The sequence below is a fragment of the Balaenoptera ricei genome, chromosome 8 (assembly GCF_028023285.1).
Source record: "Balaenoptera ricei isolate mBalRic1 chromosome 8, mBalRic1.hap2, whole genome shotgun sequence".
NCBI classification, from domain to species: Eukaryota; Metazoa; Chordata; class Mammalia; order Artiodactyla; family Balaenopteridae; genus Balaenoptera; species Balaenoptera ricei.
Genome location: NC_082646.1, coordinates 107,888,454 through 107,909,484, shown reverse-complemented (window position 1 = coordinate 107,909,484; position 21,031 = coordinate 107,888,454). Strand labels below are relative to the sequence as shown.

Here is a 21,031-nt window from a genome sequence, read left to right as displayed (position 1 = left end):
TGTAGTGAGTAGAAGGGAGACAGGCAGGGGACCACTGAGAAGGCCCCAGAGAGTGGGGGAGAGGGACCCTCTCTAAAGGGAGGCAATCAGGATAAGGGATGAGAAATGGACGTTTTGAAGAACCAGGTGTGAGGCAAGGCTGGAGAGAGAGACAGACCAAAGGAAACAGGAGACAAAGAGGAAAGTGGGGGCAGGAAGAGGAGGAAAGCTGGAAAGTGGGGAGGAAACCTAGTGGGGGGAAGCCCGAACAAGAGGGGGTAGGGAAACCCAAGGTGAGCTGGTGGTCGGGGTTAGGTCTCTGGGGCTGCTTAGAGCCAATCACTGCTGGGTCAGGGAGTGGGGGTGGGGGGGCGGGAATAGAAAGGGTTAATGGGCTCTGCGATCTGTGGGTCCTGTAAACAGATGCAGTTGCCATAGCAACTGGCTCCATCACTCTGGCTGGAAAAACCCACAAAGGGGGTGGGGAGAGTAGACAGACAAACTGCCCGACGGACAAACGGGGGCGACTAGATGGCAGGGGTTGGGGGGCGGGGGAATAGGAGGGAAAGGAACAAGAATCCCAGAATTCCGCCCCACACCCCAAGGCTGCCATGGGGCAGGGGAGGGGGGTCAGAGACCGACTGACATACCCACAGACAGTCGGGGTCGGCGGAGAAAGGGGGGGCCCCCCCGGGAAGGAAGCCGATGATGGGGGGTGTTTATGGGGCGAACAGAAGCCGACTGATGGGGGATAGCGGAGAGGAGGCTCCAAGTTCCTCCGGGCCCTGAGACCATCCGTCCGTCCCCCTCCTGCTCCCAGCGCCCCCTGGCCCCACTCCGACCCCAGCCCCAGCCCCAGCCCCAGCCCCAGCCCCAGCCCCAGCCCGGCCTTACGTGCCAGATGACAAAGAAGATGAGAGAGGCGCACAGCACCAGGGTGAGCATGTAGCAGAACGCGGCGAAGGTGAACGCCATGGCCCCCGCGCCGGGCGGCGGCCCGGGGGGCGCCAGCGCGGGGCCCGGGCGCAAGGGGACGCCCCCCCGGCCCGCGCTTAGGGCCGGCCGGGCATGGCCCGCAGGGCTCGGGCGCGGGCTCGGGGGACGCGGGCAGCGCGGCCGGGATCGGGGCCGCGGGGCCGTGGGGCGCGGGCCGGTGGGCTCGGGGGGCGCGTCCGCTGCCGGCTGCCCGGGCCCCAATCGCTCATCCTGCGATCCCTCGCCCGCGGCTCCCTTGCTCTCCAGCCCGCGAAGCCGGCGGGGCGGAGCCGGGGGCGGGGCCGCCGTGCGAGCAGCCTCGGGCGGGCGGGGCTGGGTCTCTGTGCGCCCCTCCGCCAGCGCGGCCCGGGCGCCAACCCCGCCCCAACCTCAGGGACACGTAAGCATGGACGCACATCCCTGGCATAACCCCCCACCCCCACGTCACACAACGAGCCCACCACTGCCACCCTCGGTCCACTCGGACGGGTGCCTGCACCTCTGCCCTCATTCGCCGGCCAAGGAGGTCGGACCGAGGTCTTAAGTGCAAAGCACTTGTCACTGTCCGAGGGGTCAGAGACACCTGGCTTAAACCCAGAACAAGCCGGGAGAGGGGGCTGAGCCACGGGGCTGAAGGGGCTGCGGGCCAGACACAGTGGGGCACAAGGTCTGCGGCCCAACTCCCCATCCCGGACCCGCCTGTGTGGGTGTTGGCGGCGGCGGCAGCTCACCAGGTGCTCACTGACGGCCGCCAGCCGCCCTCCCAGCCGGCCGGCCGGAACCGTGCTGGGCCCGTGGGGACAGACCATAGAAGCACAAGCAGGCAGCTCTCCTAGCTTCAGGAAATGGGTCAAGGCCTTTCAACAGCAACCCTAGGACACACAGCCCAAGCCAGGACCCCTGTGCAGCCCACCAAGTCCAGGGCTCCAGTTCCTTCCCCGCCACCCAAAGGCAGCTCCCACCACAGACCACACTCAGCCACCACAACTTCCTTGCAAAAACCCTCGGCTCCCCCGAGGGCCAGTGGAAATTTATTTATTTATTTTTTGTCCTTTCCGTCTTTCCCCAAGTGGCTTTTCCTTGCAAAATGCCTGACATGACACCAGAGGGGAACCTGGGAGTTGGGAGGGCACCCCGAGGGGCAGCCCAGGGACTTAAATACAAGCTGGAGGGGAGGGCACAGGTGGGACAGGCAAGAGACAGCACAAGGGACATGGCTTCTCAGGTAGAGATCAAAGGTTTGTTTTTCTGCAGGAAGAAGCTGTGTCAGAGGCAGGGGGCTAGCATCCTGGGTGGGAGGGAGTTAAGTGGAGAGGCCCCCCCCACCCTGGGTTGCACCCACATTCCCAGAGAAGTAGCGACAGGGGATGAGGATCCGCCCTCATAGGCTCCAAGGGACGGAAGGGGGAGAATAAGCCAGATGTGCTGCCTCAGGGCAAGGGAGGAGGTGCTGGCAGAGTGAGGGTTAAGGCTGGTGCCCAGCCTCTGGCACGGTGGGCCTTCCGCCTCCGCCTGCCTTGGGGACAAAGGGGCACGGTGGGCGGGCAGCACACGGGCCTGGCTCTGGCAGGGCAGGGAGTGGCAGGAGCAGGCTCCCTCTGGGCTCAAGACACAGGCCCAGCGCGGCTGCCCACCCCCCTGCCCTAGATGTGCTCAGACCCCACCGCAGCTGGACGGCTCGAGCTGTGAGTGTGTGTGTCAGGGTGTGGAGGCAGGGAGGAGAGGAAAGTGGGCTGCTGGGCCCCTGTGGCCCCATGCCCGTCCTGAGGTCCAGCCCAGGGCCCTGCATTCCAGGGCCCTGGATCCCCTGGTCCCATTCCTGGCCCCAGGTGCTGACTGCAGCCAGGGGCAGTAGAGGCCAGGGAGGCCCTCGGCTCCTGGGGAAGGGGGGTGCGCAGGGGAGGGGAGGAAGAAGAGTAAGGAGAGAAACCCACTGCAGCATACACGGGGGGCAGGGGGAGGGAGACAGACAGAGGAGAGCCCTCATCCCAAAGGTGTGCGGTGGGGTATCTTTTAAAGTCACCCAGAGGCAGCAGCAGAGCAAGCCCGCACCCTCACCCCAGCCAAAGGTCCTGGGTGTCCTCCCTTGGGGGCCCTGACAGAACCGGGGCTCAGGGCGGCAGGCAGACAGGCCAGAGGGAGATGGGGAGCCCAGGACACCCCAAAGCCACAGATTCAAATGCCCCGGGAGAGGGAAGTACCTCCTGCCCCCTCCAGGGGCATCATCTGGAGAAGGTGCCACCTCCGGTCCCACCCCACGAGCCCCTCCTAGCAACAGCCGCCACCAGCCTGCTTCACGGGGGTGCTGTCAATCTTGAGGTTGGGCCGCTCACCCCCTGAGGCTGCCCCAGGCCCCATCCGTTTTTTGATCTCAGCAGCCATGGTCATGAACGCCTGCTCGACATTGGTAGCGTTCTTGGCACTCGTCTCCAGGAAGGGGATGCCCAGGGAATCTGCAAACTCCTGATAAGGGGAGAGGAGGAAAGAGAAGGGGAGAGGAGGTGAGGGGCAGCAGGCCCCAGCCCACCCGGGCGGCCTGGCCCAGGCCTGCTCACCTTGGCTGTGGTGTTATCCACCACCTTCTTGGTGGTGAGGTCGCTCTTGTTGCCCACCAGGAGCTTATTGACATTCTCGCTGGCATAGCGGTCGATCTCCTGTAGCCACTGCTTCACATTGGCATAGGATTCCTAGAGGGACCAGATCAAAAGTTACTTTGCTCCCACCTCCCACCCCTACGCCAGGCCTGGAGAACAGGGGTTTTGAGGGGAAGATGGCTGTCCTGGGCTCCTGAGAAAGGCAGGCGCCCTGGGCTCAGGGACCCAGAGGAAGCTCCTCCAGGCTTAGCGCTCCTTCCTGCCCTCCTCTGTCTGAGACCCCAAGAGCCAGGCCCAGCAGGGCCCCGGCTGTCTACCAACAGCCCCGACACCTCAACAGCTTAGACCAAGGGCCAGCCAGCTCTGCTTCCTGCAGCTGCTCGTGTTTCCCCAAGACACAGAAAAGGCCTAACCACGTGGAGGGAGCAAACGGCATCAGGAGAGAGGCCAGAGGGAAGACAGAGACAAAGGATAACAGGTTAGCAAGAATTACAAAGTCCCCACAGTGGCCTTAAAATCTCTTTAAGGTTTGAAACCTTGGAGCCCAGTGGTAGGTGGAGGATCCTCGCAGAGGAGACCCTGGCCGACGGGGGAGACAGGTATCCTGGGAACAGGGCCTGACATTCGTCCTACTTCTGGCACCGACAGCCTCCGCGCTCGGCCTGGCTCTCCCGGCGGCCTGCTGCGCCCCACCCCCCCCACACCTGGCACGCCGACAAAGGACAGAACTTTTAGGAATATGCTTGAGCTAGAGCCGCTTTCCCTTCTTAGGAGCCAGAGGTCTGGTGATATCACACTGGGTTCAAACGTACACCTCCTGCCATGTCCCAGGCGGGGCCCTGTGCTGGACACTGGGTTCAAATAATGGAATCATGCCTGGGCCCTGCCCTAAAGCACTCAGGGGACAATGGAGGACTAGACTAGGGCACACACAATGGCAAGACAGGGCGACCAAGAGCTGCAGGGACAGAAGGCAGGAGCTGGTGGAGCTCCAGGATCATCTCTGCCTGGGGAGATTACAGCCGACCTACACCTGCAGGGACGAACTACCCCCATGTGGGTGCCAGTGGAGGGACGGGGAGAGGCGCAAGGGGAGGAGAGGACATACGCCGGGTCACGGGATGGGATGGGAGGGGCGTGCTGTCTTTGGGGAGGGGGAAAAGCTAAAAGCTGCTGGGACACAGGCCCTGAGCAGGGAAGGAGAGGAAGAGGAAGCAGGCCCAAGCAGGGAGGGTCTTAGCCTGGCCCAGTCTTAGACAACCAGGAGCCAGCAGAGGTTTCCTTCGGAAGGGAGCAGCAGCAGCACACCTGTGTTCCGGGAGGAGAGTCCTGGCAGGAGTGCAGAGGCCAGATCAGACCGGCAAGGAGGTGGACACCAGCTGGGAGATGGCTGGAATAATCCAGGGAAGAGAAGATGTGCCCTGAGCCAGGGAATGAGGCAGGGAAGAGCACAGGATTTAGAGTCAGACCAGCCTGGGTTAAGCCCCACCTCTGCCACTTACTGTACGGTCCTAGATATGTCACTTGGCTTCTCGGAACCTCAGTCTCCTCACTTCTATAAAATAGTACCTCCTGGTGGGGCTGTTGTGAGTATGGGATAATGAATGCAGGCTTGTCTCATAACAAGTGCTTAATTAGCAAGAGCTGCCATTATCCTCATCACTGCTATTATTACGAGGGGACGGATCTGGGAGAGATGATGGGGGAGAACAGAGGGGCCCAGGGACTGACAGGATGGGGGAGGGAAGAGTTTTCTGGTCAGGCCAACAGGGACTCTGTTATAAAGATGAGGACGCAGAAGCCAGTTCAGGAAGAGATGGGGAGACCAGCACCAGACAAGCTGAGTTCTGCAGATGGTCTGGAGCTCTGCAGATGGCCTAAAGGCGGTCAAGAGGCAGGAAAGGATGTGCTGGGAAGCAAAGAACCCTGGGTTCAAAATACGGGCTTTGCCTTTCCTGACTGTGAAGCCATGGACAGGTAACTCAACATACGTCTAAGTGTGTTTCCTCATCTGGAAAAGAGGGACGCCACCACTGAGTTCACTGGGTTATACTGTGAACATGAGAATTAACACAGACATAAAGTGCCAGCAGAACGCAGGACACAGGAGGAGATCCACAGTGATAGCTCTTTAGTTGTAGAAATCACAAAACAAGAAGCCAAACCACAAGGTGGCCAGAATTGTGCAGGGAGAGTCAGGAGGAGGCTTGGGGCAATCAAGAAGCACAGAATCTGGGGCTGTAGCGGGGCAGGATACGACGGACCAGTAAGAAGTCACTGAAAAGAGAATCTGCTGCAGCAGGAGGTGGCAGACCTTGAGACAGTAACTTTTTCAAAGAGCGAGAAGAGAACAGAGTTAAAAGCCATGGGAGATCAATCATGGCAAAAACTGAAATGAAGTCACAAGTTTGGGCGGTTAGAGGTCCTTGGTGACCTCCGTCTGAGTGGAGCAAAGTTCACCCACAGCTTGTTGTCTAGTAGGCATCACGAGTCCCTGGTGAGCTGAAGAGCCCAGCTGCCCCTCAGAGCGGGGACTCCTCCTGGCCTGGGGCTGACACAAGTATCTCCATGTCCCCAGGGCCTGACCCCCATGAAGCAACAAAGTTTAAAAAAAAACAAAGCGGGTAGAATCAGTAGGCCTGGGCTTTCTGTCTCCACCACTTAACTGGCTGCAGGGCCTAAGAAAATAAGAAAGTCTTACCACCCCGACCCATTTCTTCATCTGTAAAATGGGAATATAACACACACCTCTTTGGAGTGTTACGAGCATCAAAGGGCTGTGACAGAACCTGTGAACTGTAACGCGTGACAGGACTGTTTCCCGCTGTTAACATCACCGCTGATGCCGATGACACAAGACTCACGCTGCCACAGCAGACACAGGCCTCCCAGAACTCTGCTCACACTGGGCCCAGAGTGCAGGGCTCCCTCACTTCCTTGCGTAAGGCCCTCCAATCGCTTCTCCACAGTGTCTTTACCCAGGAGGCCACGGGCCCAGCACAGCAAGCAGTCAGCTGACTGAACCCCCCACAAAACACAGGTGCCTGGAAGGTCTAGAGTAAGGTGGCAAGTCGGACAGGGAGGTGAGGCCTGGTTCTGCCAAGGCCCTGCAGCGGGGCCTGGGGAGGACCCAGGTCTGCAGCTATTTCCCCCCCCCTGTGAAATGAGTCCGAGAACAGTCTCCTTTCCGGGCAGCATGAGAAAGAGAGAACAAGAACAGTAAAAAGCAGCAAAAGCCAAAGACCTGAGGCTGAGGAGGCAAAGTGGGGGATGGTGAGCCCGGGAGTACCTGGTCGGTGACGTCGTACACCACGATGATGCCGTGAGCCCCCCGGTAGTAGCTGGAAGTGATGGTCCGGAACCGTTCCTGACCAGCTGTGTCCCACTACAAGACAGCAGGAGAGACGGGCAGGTCAGCCCTGGGCTCCATGCCCAGGGCCCTTCCCCTCCCAAGGGAGATGTCTCTGCACCAGGGATTCTGCGAGGAGCAACACTCACGATCTGAAGTTTGATGGTTTTGCCATCCAGCTCAATGGTTCGGATCTTGAAGTCCACCCCGATGGTGCTGATGTAGCTCTCTGTGTATGTGTCATCCTGAAAGATCAGGGACCAGGGAAATGGCCTGAGTGAACAGGTCTGAGGCCCATCTGGAAAACCTCCCTCCAGTGTCCTGCCCCAGCTGAGCTCCTAACTGCTGAGCCCCAGTTCTCAGCACCCCAACTTGCCAGCCCTATGCCCCTGTTCAGTCAGATATGTCGCTGGCAAGTCCTGCAACTTCATCCTTGGTCTCCCAGGTCTTGCAACCACTATTCTCTGGGTTGCCCCCCTCTCCCTCCGGCCACCAGCCAGGACCCCAGATGGATGGTATAGGAAACTTCTTACTTACAGCAAACCGCAGGAGCAGGCAGGACTTGCCCACGCCCGAGTCACCAATCAAAAGCAGCTTAAATAGGTAGTCACTGGAGAGAAAGGATGGGAAGGTGTGAAGGAAGGCAGGGAGCCCACCTGCCATCATCCTGGAGTCAAAACTATAGCATTCTCCCACACTGTGAGGTGTGCCTTGGATTAGAGTATTAAAGCACTCACAAGATCCTCCCACAAGTCCTGGGATGGGGAGGGTTGACCACTCCCCATAACACAGCTGGCCCAAAGGGGTGCATCTGAATTCCCACTTTACAGAGAAGGAAATGGAGCCACAGAGAGGGACGTGACTTGCCAAGGATCACATGAGTTAGGTGACAGAGTTGGGTATCCTACTCTGATTCCTGATAGACTCCATGGTTTCGGGTCCAGTAGGGGTTATTTAGGGAAACCCTCCTACACTGCCGTGTGCCGTACCTGACTTGGCAGGGGAGGCCCCAGAAGTGGAAGCCAGGGCCCAGCCTAGAACTTAACTGAATACCTATATAAAGAACCTGGTATGAAGTCTCCAGAAAGAGACGGTCAACAAGCGGCAATGATAATAGCAGTTAAAACTTATCCAGTTCCTACTTGTGCCTGGCCTTGTGCTAAGCACTTCAAATGCATCATCTCATTCAAGCCTCACAACAGTCCAATGAAGTGAGTGCTGGTTATTCCCAACTAATGAAGAAACCAGAGACCAGAGAAGGGAAGTGACTTGCCCTAAGTTACACAGCTGTTAACTTTAATACTGGAAACCAGGTTCAGACTCCAAAGTCTCTGTGAAAGCCTGTTGGTTCCCTTCTCTGTTACCCCTTATAATCCAGCTCAGAGCTTCACCCTTCCCCAAGGATATCTGAAGCCAGGATCTGGAGGAGAAAAAGGAAGGGGCAAAAGAGGAAGAAGATAACTGACACTAAGGGAAAACTGTCGATGAGAAGTCGGGGCAGAGATGTGGGCCACCTACCCGTAGAGGGAGTGACCAAGAAGTGAGGAAAGTCTGAGGAACAAAGAATCCCACTGGAAGGGAGAAAGCAAATGCCACATTCATCTAAACTTCTTCGGCAGGGTGACGGCGAAAGGAAGGGGTGTGACGGCGGCGCCGGGGGCTTGCGCAAAGGTGAGGGGAGGGCGGGAGGGGACCAGCCTCTGGGAGCGGCAGGGCACTTTGATCCAGGTAAAGGGCAAAGCGGCAGCCCCGGAGGGGAGAACCTGCGGAAAAGCTACCCAGCGGGCCAGCCCCCAGGAACCGGATTCCGGGAGGACTGGAGAGCAGAATGTACGACCCGACCTAAAGGGCCCGAATCTGGACCGAGACCAGAAACTCTGGGGATGGGCTCCACAATGCCAGGACCGTCGTCAGCACCCAGACCGCTACTCTCAGGCAGCAGGTGGGGAAACTGAGGCCTGGAAAGACCGGGGCTGCGGGGTCACCTGACCGACAAGGCCTGCTAGTGCCGGTGCCTCGGGATCCAAGTGGTGCCCCTCGGGGTCGCAGTCTCCGGGCCCGGGTGCAAGAACTCGGGGCGTCGAGCTGGGGTTCTGGGGCCCCCGGGGGAGGGGCAGAACCCGGATGTGAGGGGGGGAGGTCAGCGGAAGAGGGACCCGGATGTGGGGGCGCCGCGCAGTCCTGACCCGGGCCGGACAACCCCGGTAAGCGTACAGCCCCGTACTCGGGATCGAGGCTGCGCCGGACGGCGCGGGCGGGGCGCACTCACTATTCGGGGTTCATGGCGGCAGCGGCGGCCCGCTCGGTCGCTCCCAGTCGGCTCTGCTCCGCCTCCCGTTCCAAGATGGTGGCCGCTCCGCCCCAGAGGCCCCGCCCGCGACGCGCAGGCGCAAATACTTCGGACTGGGACCTCGCCGCGTGGCTCCTCGGAACTTGTAGTCTCCTTACATTGTGCAACTCACCCCGCCCCCCGCTGCGCAGGCGTAATCCTAGCCCAGGCCCCACCATCGCCGCGCGTTGCCTTCTGGAGCTTGTAGTTCACTCCCTAGAAGTACCTGGGCTGGAGGACCGCGCTCGGGAGCCTGACAGCGTCCCGGCGTTGGATCCTCAATTTAGTGCTGTCGTTGACACGTTTCACGTCTGTCTGACAGAGGCACTCATCTTTACACTCCCCGCAGCGTTAGTAAAAGTTCATTTATCCAGGGTTCTTCGTGTACTGGCGCTCCTAACTCCCAGCAGCAACCCCAGGAAGAAGGTGTCACCCACATTTTATAGATGAAAAAATCGAGACTCGGTAACTCGCTCAAGGTCAAACAGCTTGGTAAGGGGCAAAGCTCGATCAAAGCCCGTGGTCTCCAGAATCTCAGAGATGAAGGTTGTTAGAAAAAAATCCTGAATCTGTGGGGCTCCCGAACAACTCCGGGATAGGAGAAGCCTATCTGGGTTGCAGCTGAGCGGGACCAGACGTGAGCGAGCCACACACACACACACACACACACACACACACTCACTCGCAGCCTCTCCTGACCCCACCCCCAATGTAGAGACGTAGAGACGCTAGGAGCCCTCGGGCTCCGCCCCAAAACAAGCCCAGCTCAGAGTCAAACCGTCTTTATTTCTACAGCAACATTTGAAAATAGAGAGCGACCGCCTCACCTCCCAACTGGGGCAGCCCCTCCTGCCACAGGGGTCCATCACTGCCCCTAGCAAGAAGCTGCAGGCGTGGGAGGAGGCGTGGCAGGATGGCTCTACGGGCGGTGCCCGGGGCGGGGTCAGGCCGAGCCTGGGCGGGCCGGGCGGCAGGGGCAGTGCATAAGACCGGGCTGCAGGGCAGAGCCCGGCGGTGAGAGGACGGACAGGGGGTGGGCTCTCCGTCCAGGGACACGGGGCAGGGCGCACCATTCAGAGGCCGGGAGGAACGCGAGAATGCCCAGGGAACCCTTTGGGGAGGCACCGCCCCTGAGATGTGGAGCCTGGGAGATACCACCGCGCGGAATGGGGGTGATTAAGGCCTGGGCGGTACCACTAGAGAAGGGTGGGGTGAGGGGAGGCCGGATAGTACCAAGGACTGAGGGGAGGAGTGCGGCCAATAACTTATTTCTCTATATACAGAAGCAACGGCCGGGGGAGGGCAGGGTGCTGAAGGGACGGCGGGTGCTTAGTGTTCTTGGATTTGGGGTCTGCGGAGGCGGGGCCACTGAGCCTCTCTCTACCTTTGGAGACCCCGGCCAGCCCCTCCGCTGGCCCTGAACCTAGGGAAGAGGGGGCCCTGCTGGAAGGAATAAATAAGGGGTAGAGCTGGAGCGGTCAGGCCCAGCCTCCAGGGCTCAGGCTGAGATGACAAGGGAGGAGGTTACCCTGAGATTGAACAGAAAAGACAGGGGTCCTTGGGAGAGACAGGCGGGGCAAGCAGCAGGCCCATGCGCAGGGCTGGGGTGGGGATGGTGCCGGGTGGAGGCTCTGGCGACCGGCTGCCCCTTCAGGATTAGCCCACAAGGGAGCTTCGTCGGGAGAGGTCCATGGAGCTGGAGCTGAGGGTGCGGCTATCAGAGAGGCCTGTGCCTCCAGGCTGTGGGCAGAGGGGCGGGTGGCTCAGCCTCGTGCTGCCGCCAGTTCGCGCTTCCCTGGCCCCGAGGGGCCTGACACTCCCACCCACCTCCACAGTTACTGTGCTGCCACTGGCCGCTCACAGGCAGGAGCTGAGTTTCCCTCATTTGTCTCCCCAGGGTCCAGCCCAAAGCCAGGCCTGGGATGGAGACAGGAAGTGTGGCTGGATGAACAGACATGCTTGAGAAGCTCGGCAAGTACACAGGACACGCAGGCCTGGGGCCGGGGCCTCAGCTGCCCAGTGCCGACAACTACCCACCCGTACCTGGACTGGCTCTTCCACACTCTTGTTGAGGAAGTTGAGGGAACTGGCCCGCTTCATCCTGAGGGGAAAGGGCGGTCAGGATTTGCCCACGGTGGAACTGGGGGAGGACGGGGGAAGGGGTCAGCTTGGGGCAGGGGAGGGAGGCTGATGGGGAGGGAGGCGGAAGGGGAGGGAGATTGGTGGTGGGTGGAGCTTGAGCGAGACAGGGACTTCACCCTGGGTCTGAAGTGCAGCTGGGGTTGGTAGGTTGTGGGGTGAGAGGCTCACCTGGGGTTCGGGGACTCCTGGGGGCCACCACCCTGCAGCTTCTTCACCAGCATCTCACTGCTGCGCCTCAGGGCATCTCGGAGCTTCCCGAAGGAGCCGCTGCGCCGCAACGAGCCGCTGCCGTCCTATGGGGCGGACGGGGTCGTCTCTGCGCCATGCCAGCTACACAGCCCCCTGGCCCAGTCCAGCCCCTAGACTCACCCCGCTCCACTCGGCCGCAGGCCCTCCCTCCTCGAGGTCGGATTCAGACCGAGCCCCGGCACCCGCGGGCACGTCTCGGCTGCCACGGCGGTCTCCGCGCCCACCGCTGCCGTCTTTCAGCAGCTCCACCACCTTGGTCTGGCTTGCGGGGTCCAGGCCCTGAGGGAGGGCGGGCGCATCAGGCGGAGCAACGGGCCCTGCCTGGATCACACACAGGGCCACGCAGGTCCCTGCCCACACCCCTGGTGCCTGTCGCCCTACCTGCTTGCGGCTGCGGCTGGCGCAGTCCTCCAGCGTGTGCGCGGCTTCTAGCTTGCCCTGGCGCCGGTACAGGGCGCCCAAGCTGCGCAGCGTGGTGTTGACCGTGGGGCTGCGGACGGGAGAGCGGGACGGTCTCCAGCTCCCTGCTCCCCAGGAGCCAGGGCCCATCCCGACACCCAGCCCACGCTGGCCCTGAGGAACCATCCAGCCGACCAAAATCGAGCCTTTCCTGTGTGTCAGGCCCTGTGCCAGGTCCGCCTGGATTCCCCTGTTTTGGGGAATCACCTGAGAGCCCTAGGTGGGACGTTGCCACCAGGACTAAAAGCTGGGAAACCCAGGAGTGAGATAATCAGGCTGTCCTGGGACAGAAAGCCTTCTTGTGACAGGTGGCCTGTGACCTAGGCCTTGAAAGACGAGCTGATGGAGAAGAGGTGTGTATTCGGGGCTGAGCAGTGTGGAGGGTGGAGCCTGGCCCCGGCCCCCCCCCACCCCCCAGGATGCCGCCTCCCGGCGCTCTGCCAGCCCAGCAGTCCCGCCCCACTGTCCTCACCTGTCTACTTTACAGGCCTTGTACCAGCTGCCATATTCCCCATAGGGGGTGCTGTCCCGGCGCTTATCCTGGGGGAGAGAGAAGCGGAAGGTGGGAGCAGGTCCTCCCCTCTACACACCCCCGGCCTCATCCTCCCGCCACAGGCGCCTGCCCGGGCTCTGCCCCACAGAGCTACCTTGCTCTCTTCCCGCTCCTCTGCGTGCATCCAGATGGGCTTGTTGTCCCCTGGAGGGAGAGATGGGGCTGTCACCAGCCTCTCACGTGGGCCTCTCCTGGTTGGGCTGGACACATGACTGGGGTCTCGGGGGAAGTCAGGGGTACTCAAGAAGGACCAGGGTTGGGCTTCGTTGAATGAATGAATGGACAAGAAACAGACCCAAAACATGACTGACGCTCCTCTGGAACAGAGATGCCTGTGGCACAGGCCTGTGCTTGAGGGGCTCGTGACTGGGGGTTGGGGGGAGCACACCCTTACAAACCTCAGGCCCACGGCGCGAGACGATGCTAGGCCTGAATGTTGGGCCGGGCTGAGGGGTCCCAGAGCAGGAAGTGACTGACCGTGAGGGACCAGAAGGTGGCTTCCCAGAGTGGGAGACATCTGGGCTGGGCCTTCACGGTGAGCGTGAGTTGCCCAGTGGAGAAAGGGGAAGAGGCTCTGGGCCGAGGGCACAGGTATGCAAAGGGAGGGCATTGCACGGGTACAACCTCCCAGGGGGCTGTGTGAGTTGGGTGTGTGTGCTCACGTGTGCACACAAGTGGCTGCGGACCAGCCAGACCCTAGGCGTGAGGCCTGTCCGGCTGAGGTATTCGTCCTAGATGCTGACGGCTGGGTGGGCCTGTGCCGGGTGAGCTGGGGCACCCGGCAGCCATGCTCACCGCTGACAGAGCCGAACTCCCTCTCGTGAGCGCGGGTGAGGATCTCCTTGTACAGGGTCTCTGCATCCTGGTACTTGCCCTGTTTCAGGTAGCAGGAGGCCTGGAGGGGCAGGGCCCAGAGGGTGAGCAGGATGCAAGGAGTGGAGCCTTTTCCTCTCCTCCCTCCCCCCTCCCCCTTCCCCCAGCCCCCCTCCAGCCCAGGACACCAGGTTGTTCTTGGTCTTGGCCACGTTGGGGTCGTCAGGCCCAAGGCACATGGCGTAGATCTCCAGTGCCCGCCGGTAGTAGTATTCCACCTCCTCGGCTTTGCCCTGGTTCTGGCACAGCAGGGCCAGGTTGCTCAGCTGCTTGGCCACATCTGGATGAAGCTTGCCCAGAACCTGGGACAGGAGCGAGAGCCAGTGGCTGGGCTCGGGGCCGGCCTACGTCCCCCGTCTGCCCAGCCCACCTGGCCTGCCCAGCCCTGCCTGCTCCCACCTTCTCCCGGATCTCCAGTGCCCGCTTGCAGAGGGGCTCAGCCTCCTTGTACTTGCCCCGCTTGCCATACAGGACCGCCAGGTTGTTCAGTGTCGCAGCCACCTAGCGGGTGGGAGAATGGAGGCTCCATGACCCGGGACCTGGGAGCTGCAGGGGGGACGGGAAGCCCCCACCTCCCACCCAGCCTCACTCACAGCTGGGTGGTCCTTGCCCAGTGTCTTCTCGCGGATGGCCAGGGCATCATTGAGCAGGTGGGCAGCCTCCTTGTACTTGTTTTGGTCCCTGGGGGCAGGTGGGAGCACGATGAGGGTTATTCTCCAGCCCAAGGCCCTCCTCCTAGTGGCCCAAGATCCCTGTGGTCACTCGTCCCATACTTACTAATGAGTGAGCATGATGGGGTGTGACCCAGAGCATGGGGAGACGTGGTCAGCCCCTGCTCTCTGGCTTGGGGGGCTTTGTGCAGGAAGGGCATGCAGCGCTGGGGTACAAGCCAGACTCCCCCAGATCCCACCCTCACTGCCCCATGCCCAGTGCACCTTGTCCTCTGTTCCCCAGGGCCTCTGCTCATGGTGTCCTTTCTGCCAAGGAGACCTTCTCCGACCCTCTTGTGCTCTGGGCAAACTCAACTTTCACCAAAGGCCCTCCTCAAGCCTTGGTGCCTGGAGGAGGTGTGCCCCCGGCGTCCTCGTGTGCCGTCCCCTCCCTGGATACGTCCAAGCCTTTGTCCACCACTAGACTAAGGCATATTCATGTCTGTAGCTCAGGCACCCTGTGGGCTTGGCCCTCTCCAGGGACAAGATCCTTCTTTCTCTGTCACCCAACTGCTTGGTGGAACCCGAGTCCTGGCCCACTGCAGGCACTGAGGATTTGTGACCAGGGCTGGAGCCTTCAGGAAGAATGCTCCCATGGGTGACCGAGGCCGGAGGAGCCCTCACCGATAGACCAGCGCCAGGATGTTCAGCATGGTGGCCACGTCAGGGTGGTCGTGGCCTGACGTCTTCTCCAGGTCCTCGAGGGCCTGCTTGCAGAGTGGCACGGCCACCTCATAGCGGCCCTGAGAGGCGTACTGGATCACCAGATTGTGCAGGGTGCGGAGCCGCGCTGGGATTTCATAGCCCCCGTGCTGGGCAGCCACATCTCCTCCTCCAGGGCCGGGGGCTGCAAAGCCAAGGGCGGGAGGTCAGATGTACCAAGTGCCCCCTGAGCTGGGCCGGCACATGCCAGCCATACCTTTGACCGACGTCACACGTGGCCCTGGGCAAGTCACCATTTGCTCTCAGTTTCCCCATCTGTAGAGTGGGTCTAGTCACCCCACAAAAAGAGTGGGTAGAGTCCCAGCTCCGGTACTTCAAGCTGTGTGTCCCAGAGCAAGTCGCCTAACCCCCGAGCCTCAGCCTCCTCACGTGCAGAAGAGAGGCTCTGATACACAGGCCACCCGATCAGCAAGGCCAGTACTGGCCCGGGGCTCAGCACTGTGCATGCGTCCTCCTTTAACCCTCACAGGAGGCTCAGAGAGGAAAGAAACTCTACCAGTGGTCACAGAGCAAATGGAGGCCGAGCAGGGCTCGCACCCAGGCCGGCCTGCTCGCAAGCTCTGAACTGTGATGCCTGCTCCTCACAGAACTTGGGAGATGAGAGAAGCAACATGTAAAACCTGCCTTTTAAGCTCTAATGCTCGGATGTTATCATCAGAAACGAGGCAGGAAAGAACACGGCAGCCACTCAGACCTTGTTTTCTGTGACCTCTGGGTCCCAAGGACCAGGAGTTCACACAGCCTTCCTTTCCCGCCCCCAGAGCCAGCTGCCCCTCCGCACCTGGGCTCTGCTCCTCCTCACTGGGGAACAGGTCATCCAGAGAGTCTTTGGGGACGTCCCCCTTCTCCTCCTGGGGAGGAAGACGGGACAGTCGTCAGGGAAGGAGGCGGCCCAGGGGTCGGTGGGCTGGGTCGGAGCAGCGTCTGCCCCCCGCCGCCCCTCCCTGCTCCCAGGTGCCCCCGCCCCGCCCAGTGGCCGTGGTAGGGCTTACGCTGGCGGAGGTGTCCTCGTCCAGCTTGCGGATCTGGCTCATGAACAGCAAGTGCTGCTTCTCCTCCTCGAGCTGGGCCACGGCCTGCTCGCTGCGCTGCAGCTTCTGCTGCGTCCCTGCCAGCTCCTCCCGCAGCCACTGGTTCTCCTGCACCAGGCGCCGTACCTGAGCCCGCAGCTTCTGCTTCTCCGACTCTACAGCCCCCAGGTGGCTCGACAGCGCCAAGATCACCTGCGGCAGCCAGCCGGAACGGAGGTCAGAGCCCTGCTGACCCCCCAGCCTGGGCCCCAGAGAAGAGCCAGGCCCGGAGGAGCTGCAGGGCTGAGGGCCCCGAAGTTCTCCTCTCATCAAGCGAGTTTTGCCCCAGGGCCCCAAACAGACCAACATAGCCTGAGACCTGAAACCAGGAGGCTTGGGGATTCCTAAGTCCTTCCTTCTGTGGTCAGGAGCCCTGGGCTCCCAGGCTGGCTGTGCTAGACTCTGAAATAGCCCATCCCATTTCCTGGGCCTCCAGCTAGTCCTCCACATCGATGGTCCACTTCCCACCTTGTTGGGTTCTTTGGATCATGAAGAGTGCTAGCTGGGGTGCTGCCCTTTCCCCGAGCTGTCCACTCGTTTCCTGTCTCTCCTAGGAGTTGTACTCAAGCCCTGTAGCCAGAGCCACTATACCATACCGCTGCCCCTGGCCCAGGGCTAGCGCTTTCCCAAAGACCCTGATAGACGACTGAAGGGCTACCGAAAGACTCCATCCTGACTTCTGCCAAGGGGCCAGGGCAGCCCCTGTCCTCCTGCAGCTCCCAGGGAGGGAAGAGGGTGTGTGTCCTAAACCCCCAGTGTCTGGAAAACCACAGGGGCAGGTAAGGGGATCCAGAGGCCTCAGCCTCAGCCCCCATCCCTCTCCCCAAACTCCACGACTCCTTTCCTGAGCTTCCAGGCTCCTCCCGCCTTGGGGCCTTGCCTAGACTCTACCTTTTCTCCGTCCTTCATGGTCAGGGTCATTTCTGCAGTGAAGCCTCTTAGGCCCTCAGCCCCCGGAAAGCACGGCACCTCCCCCACCTCCATGCCATCCTGTTGTCCATCTGTGCCTGTATACACTGGGAGGGGGCCCTGGTGTGTTCATCTCTGTACCTGGCAGTCAGCCGGCCGAGGAGTGAATGCCCGACACGTTGCCCTCCCAGAGAGCCAGGCAGTCTGGGACCCCGCGCTTTCTAGTTGACTAGCAAACGCCTAAGTGACAGGTGTTTTCACAACCACTAGCTATTTTTAAAAAATATCCTAAACAGCCTGGAAGTATTTATGGCAGATGGCATGATCCCTATTTTAAAAACAAGGAAACCAAGGTGATACCACCTGCCCAGGATTCACAGAGCCAGGCAGTGTCTCAGCCAAGATCTGAGTGGGCCAAGACTCTCTGCCCGAGAGTCTAACTCCTTGTACACCCCAGCACCTCCTGGATAGCTCCGTCTGCATGTCATTCTGGCAGCCCCAACTTAAGAGGACCCAAACAGAACTCCTGACCCATCCAGGCTCTCTCCTCCTCTTAATTTCCTCAAACCACAAACCTGGGACTTTCCCTGCCCCTCTCTGTCTCCTTTAGTCCATCCCCAGGCCCTACTGGACCTACTTCCAGAACGTCTAGGACTGACCCCCTTCTTACTACCCTCATGGCCCAACCCACCATTTCTCGTTGGAATTCTAGCAGTGGCTTCCTAACACCTACTACCTCCTTCCACCCTGACCCACAATCGTTCATTTTCCACCCCTCAGCCAGAGAGAGTTTTTAAAACCTAAGCCAGACTGTGTCGCTTTACTGCTTAAACCCTCCAAAGGCTTCCTGATTTCCTGAGAATAAAACCCAAACTAATAAGGCACAGCATGATCTGGTCCCCACCTTCTCCGCAGGCCTTTTCTGTCCCTCTCTTTCCTCACGAAGCTCCAGTTAGACAGGTCTCTCAGTTCTCTCTCCACAACAAGATCTTTTCCACTTCAGGACCTTTGTACATGCAACCTCTCACTTTCCTCCTTTCTCTGGAGGCTGGTTCATTCCTTCTCTCAGGTCTTGATTTAAATGTCATTTCCTCAGAAGTCTTGCTTGACCAATAGCTAAGGCTATCACAAGATCTTGTTATTTTCTTTGGAGAACTTATAATATTGAATAAATATATGTGTATTTCTGACTCTCTTCCTATTGGACTAGGGCAGGGATCTCGTCTGTCTTGTTGGACCTGTAGCCCTGGCACCTAACACATTGCCAGGCACATAGTAGGCACTTGATAACTTACCTGTTAACAAATGAATAGAAGAATGAATGGGGGGATCCTTAAGGATTTCCTCAGTTTTTTTAGGCCATGCAGTCTCTGCTACCTAGCAGAGAAGCCAGATGATCAGGCTCTCCTGGGGCCAGGCACGGCCGGGGTCTCCAGAGCCCATCCATTTCTTCAACAGATATTTACTGGGATCCTACCATGAGGCTCCAGGGGACAGATTCTTCCTTCCCTTCTGATTCTGTTACTACATTGCCAGGATTCCTCTGGAAGGCTCCATCCCTCCCATGACCTCCCTCCTTAGCACCCCAGACCAGCCTACCTGGGCCTCCCCCAGCCCCAGCTCGATGGCCTCCAGGGAGCGGCGCAGGAGGACACAGCGCTCCTGTGAGCCGGGCTCTGCCTCACCAGCTTCATGAGCGACGAGGGGAGCGAGAAGGGCACGATGCTCCCCGCGCAGGGTCTCTAGCCCTTGGATAACGGCCTTGGTGCCCAGCACGATCTCATCCTGGCTCAGCTTCTCCTCCCGAGGAAGCACCATCGTGGCCATGGCCGTGCCGCCTGTGAAGGCGAGAGGGCGGGCAGGGGGTGCCGGGCCTGGGGCCACGCCGCCGTCCGCCCCGGATTAGGTAAACACCTAGGGTCCCCGGACGCCTGGGTCCCCGGGGTGCCCCGTCCCCCAGGCAGCAGCCCGCACCGTGCCCGCGCTCGGCCTACAGGGGGCGCGCCCGGCTCGTCTTGGCCCGGGAGACGCAATGCGGTGCGACCGGCGAGGCTGGACCCGGATTCGGCCCAGACCACTGGCTCAGGCCGGCTTAGGCGACCCAATCTCGGAGCTTCCCTGGAGACTACCTAAGCCAGAGCAGGGCGTGCCAGAGGATGGACCTACGGGGATCTTGGGGGGTTCACTCCCATGCGGAGACACCGTCCCCTCTGGGCGATCCGGCCCCAGCCCCCCTCGGGCAGCCCCCTTCCCAACAGGCAGGCCGAGCCACAGAGCCCCTCCTCCTGGGCAGCTCGACCCTGGGGAGACCCTCCCCCTAAGGAGCTGAGATCTCGGGTTCTTCGTCCCCCCCTCCCCCCAGGCCGCGCCCCATAGGCCAGCACGACATCCTGCGGACCCCTCCCCTGAAAAGGCCGAGCTCCCGCCCCCGGCCACCCAGGACTGCGCCCCCTCCCCGCGGGCTGGCCTGGCCCTCTCACAGGCCGCGCCCAAGACGACCCCTCCCCTAGGCCGACCCAGAGCCCCCCCTCTCCCGGCCCGATCGGCCCGCGTGGACCTGCGTCTCCCGCTCGGGCCCGCCTCCCGCTCCGGCTCCGGCTCCCGCCCCGCTTCACCCGGACCAGCAGCCGTGAGCAGGTCCCACCGCCTCCATCCCGCCGGCCTTCCCAGCAGTCCCTGCGCCGCCTTAAAGGTGAAGCCCGTACCTTGGCGGCGTCGGAGGGGGCTAAACACTCTTCTCGGCCCGCTGGCTGCCTTAAAGGAGCACGCCGGCTGGGCCCACTCCAGGCAAGGGGAAGGGATCCGGGGGCGTGGCCTTCGGGGATGGGGCGTGGTCATTGAGGCGCCGGGCGTGGGTTTGCCCGAAGCTTAGGTTCATAGCGGCCACCTCCCACTCTCCTGCGGCCTCGGATTCCTCCGCTGTAACCCGCCCCGAGGCCGCAGCGGTGTGGACAGCCTGGGGAGGATGTGCACCTGAACTTGCCCTGTACCGCTGCCAGAGAGGGCGGCGGAAGAAACTGGGACCCAGGGAGAAGGCCCGGCCTCCTCAGAGTCCAGAACGAGACAGTTGACATTTATTGACATTTATTGAGGTAGTTGCCACTTTCTGAGCGCTTACTGTGTGCGGGGCGCTTGGATGCCTTAAGTGCGATGAAACATTAAATGCTTGCAAAGACCGGATAAAGCGGGCACTGCTATTATCCCAATCTCGTGGATCTGACCCCAGGCTCATTTGTCTCTAGAGAGTGGTTATGCCCCACCCAGATCCTTCGGAGCTGTCCTTATCCCAGTAGGGGATTCTCGGCATCTTAGGGCTGCTTCTTGGGAGGAAGGGACGGAGGCTTCTGGCTGTGAGGGAGAAAAGGATGGCAAGGGGCAGTTGGGCATCGGCCGAAACAGACTCGTGACCCTGTGGGTGAGCACCACTACAGATTCTGTGGGCTGGATGATCAGGACAAGGTGATGATGACGTCATCTCCTCCCAGAGCCCTTCCCTGATTCCCCACCCCCTGTGTAGAGCAGCCCTCCAGCCCATTTCAAGCACACATTTAATTCTCTCTGTAGCATTTACTCCTTCTAACATTTTCCTTGTCAGTTTCTGTCTCCTCCCTAGAATGCAGGCCAAGATCTGCCTGTCTTGTTCGCTCTCAGCGTAGCTCTTGGCCACTCTCAGAGTAGCTCTTGGCTACCACATAGCAGCACTCAGTAAATGCTGGTTTTTTTGAAAGGCAGAAGGGCGCACCTGTTGGCCCAGGTTTGGGTCTGGTGCTCTGCAGTCCTAGGTTGCTGGCTACCCTAGCTCTACCTGCACTGCTTCTAGGTCGACATCCCAGTGGGTAACAGCAGGATAACCACCCTGAGAGACAAAACCTGCCAAGCAAGGCCTGGCAATGGTATCCAGGGGCCTGGGGCGTTCCTCATGAGTCAGGGTGTGTTCAGACTCAGACTGTACCCGGTTCAGTGTCCTGGTGGATGTGAGAATCCCCTCGGCATGATCTCTGACAGAGAGATGGTCCGGCACCCCGCCAGCTCAAGTATGTCCTGTGACAGGGAGCCCACTACATTCTGCCGTGAGATGGCTCTAAAAGTTAGCAAGCTTTTCCTTAGCCCCCACAGG

At 60.6% G+C, this 21,031-nt stretch overlaps 2 protein-coding genes across 8 annotated transcripts; both read right to left on the bottom strand.

Moving 5' to 3' along the window:
- Window positions 1–1,942: 1,942 nt before the first annotated feature.
- RAB1B (RAB1B, member RAS oncogene family) lies at window positions 1,943–9,279 on the bottom strand. 2 transcript variants are annotated; one of them, XM_059932070.1, is made up of 6 exons: window positions 9,167–9,279; window positions 7,435–7,507; window positions 7,047–7,142; window positions 6,838–6,933; window positions 3,510–3,641; window positions 1,943–3,417 (listed from the first exon to the last, which is right to left on the bottom strand). In XM_059932070.1, the coding sequence occupies exons 1-6, from the start codon at window positions 9,178–9,180 to the stop codon at window positions 3,223–3,225; spliced, it is 606 nt and encodes a 201-aa protein (XP_059788053.1). In that variant the 5' UTR covers window positions 9,181–9,279; the 3' UTR covers window positions 1,943–3,222. The 2 variants fall into 2 exon arrangements, with proteins under 2 accessions (XP_059788053.1, XP_059788054.1); XM_059932071.1 differs by lacking the exon at window positions 9,167–9,279 and adding an exon at window positions 8,416–8,510.
- A 713-nt stretch (window positions 9,280–9,992) lies between these two features.
- KLC2 (kinesin light chain 2) lies at window positions 9,993–19,699 on the bottom strand. Of its 6 annotated transcripts, none has more exons than XM_059932064.1 (16): window positions 19,620–19,699; window positions 18,514–18,788; window positions 15,928–16,158; window positions 15,717–15,786; window positions 14,837–15,059; window positions 14,096–14,183; window positions 13,902–14,003; window positions 13,631–13,804; window positions 13,425–13,524; window positions 12,724–12,773; window positions 12,549–12,616; window positions 11,999–12,107; window positions 11,738–11,896; window positions 11,537–11,661; window positions 11,270–11,327; window positions 9,993–10,966 (listed from the first exon to the last, which is right to left on the bottom strand). In XM_059932064.1, the coding sequence occupies exons 2-16, from the start codon at window positions 18,739–18,741 to the stop codon at window positions 10,883–10,885; spliced, it is 1,869 nt and encodes a 622-aa protein (XP_059788047.1). In that variant the 5' UTR covers window positions 18,742–18,788; window positions 19,620–19,699; the 3' UTR covers window positions 9,993–10,882. The 6 variants fall into 6 exon arrangements, with proteins under 6 accessions (XP_059788047.1, XP_059788045.1, XP_059788049.1 ...); XM_059932062.1 differs by lacking the exon at window positions 19,620–19,699 and adding an exon at window positions 19,472–19,579; XM_059932066.1 differs by lacking the exon at window positions 19,620–19,699 and adding an exon at window positions 19,472–19,579 and having other exon boundaries at window positions 18,514–18,752.
- Between the last annotated feature and the right edge of the window lie 1,332 nt (window positions 19,700–21,031).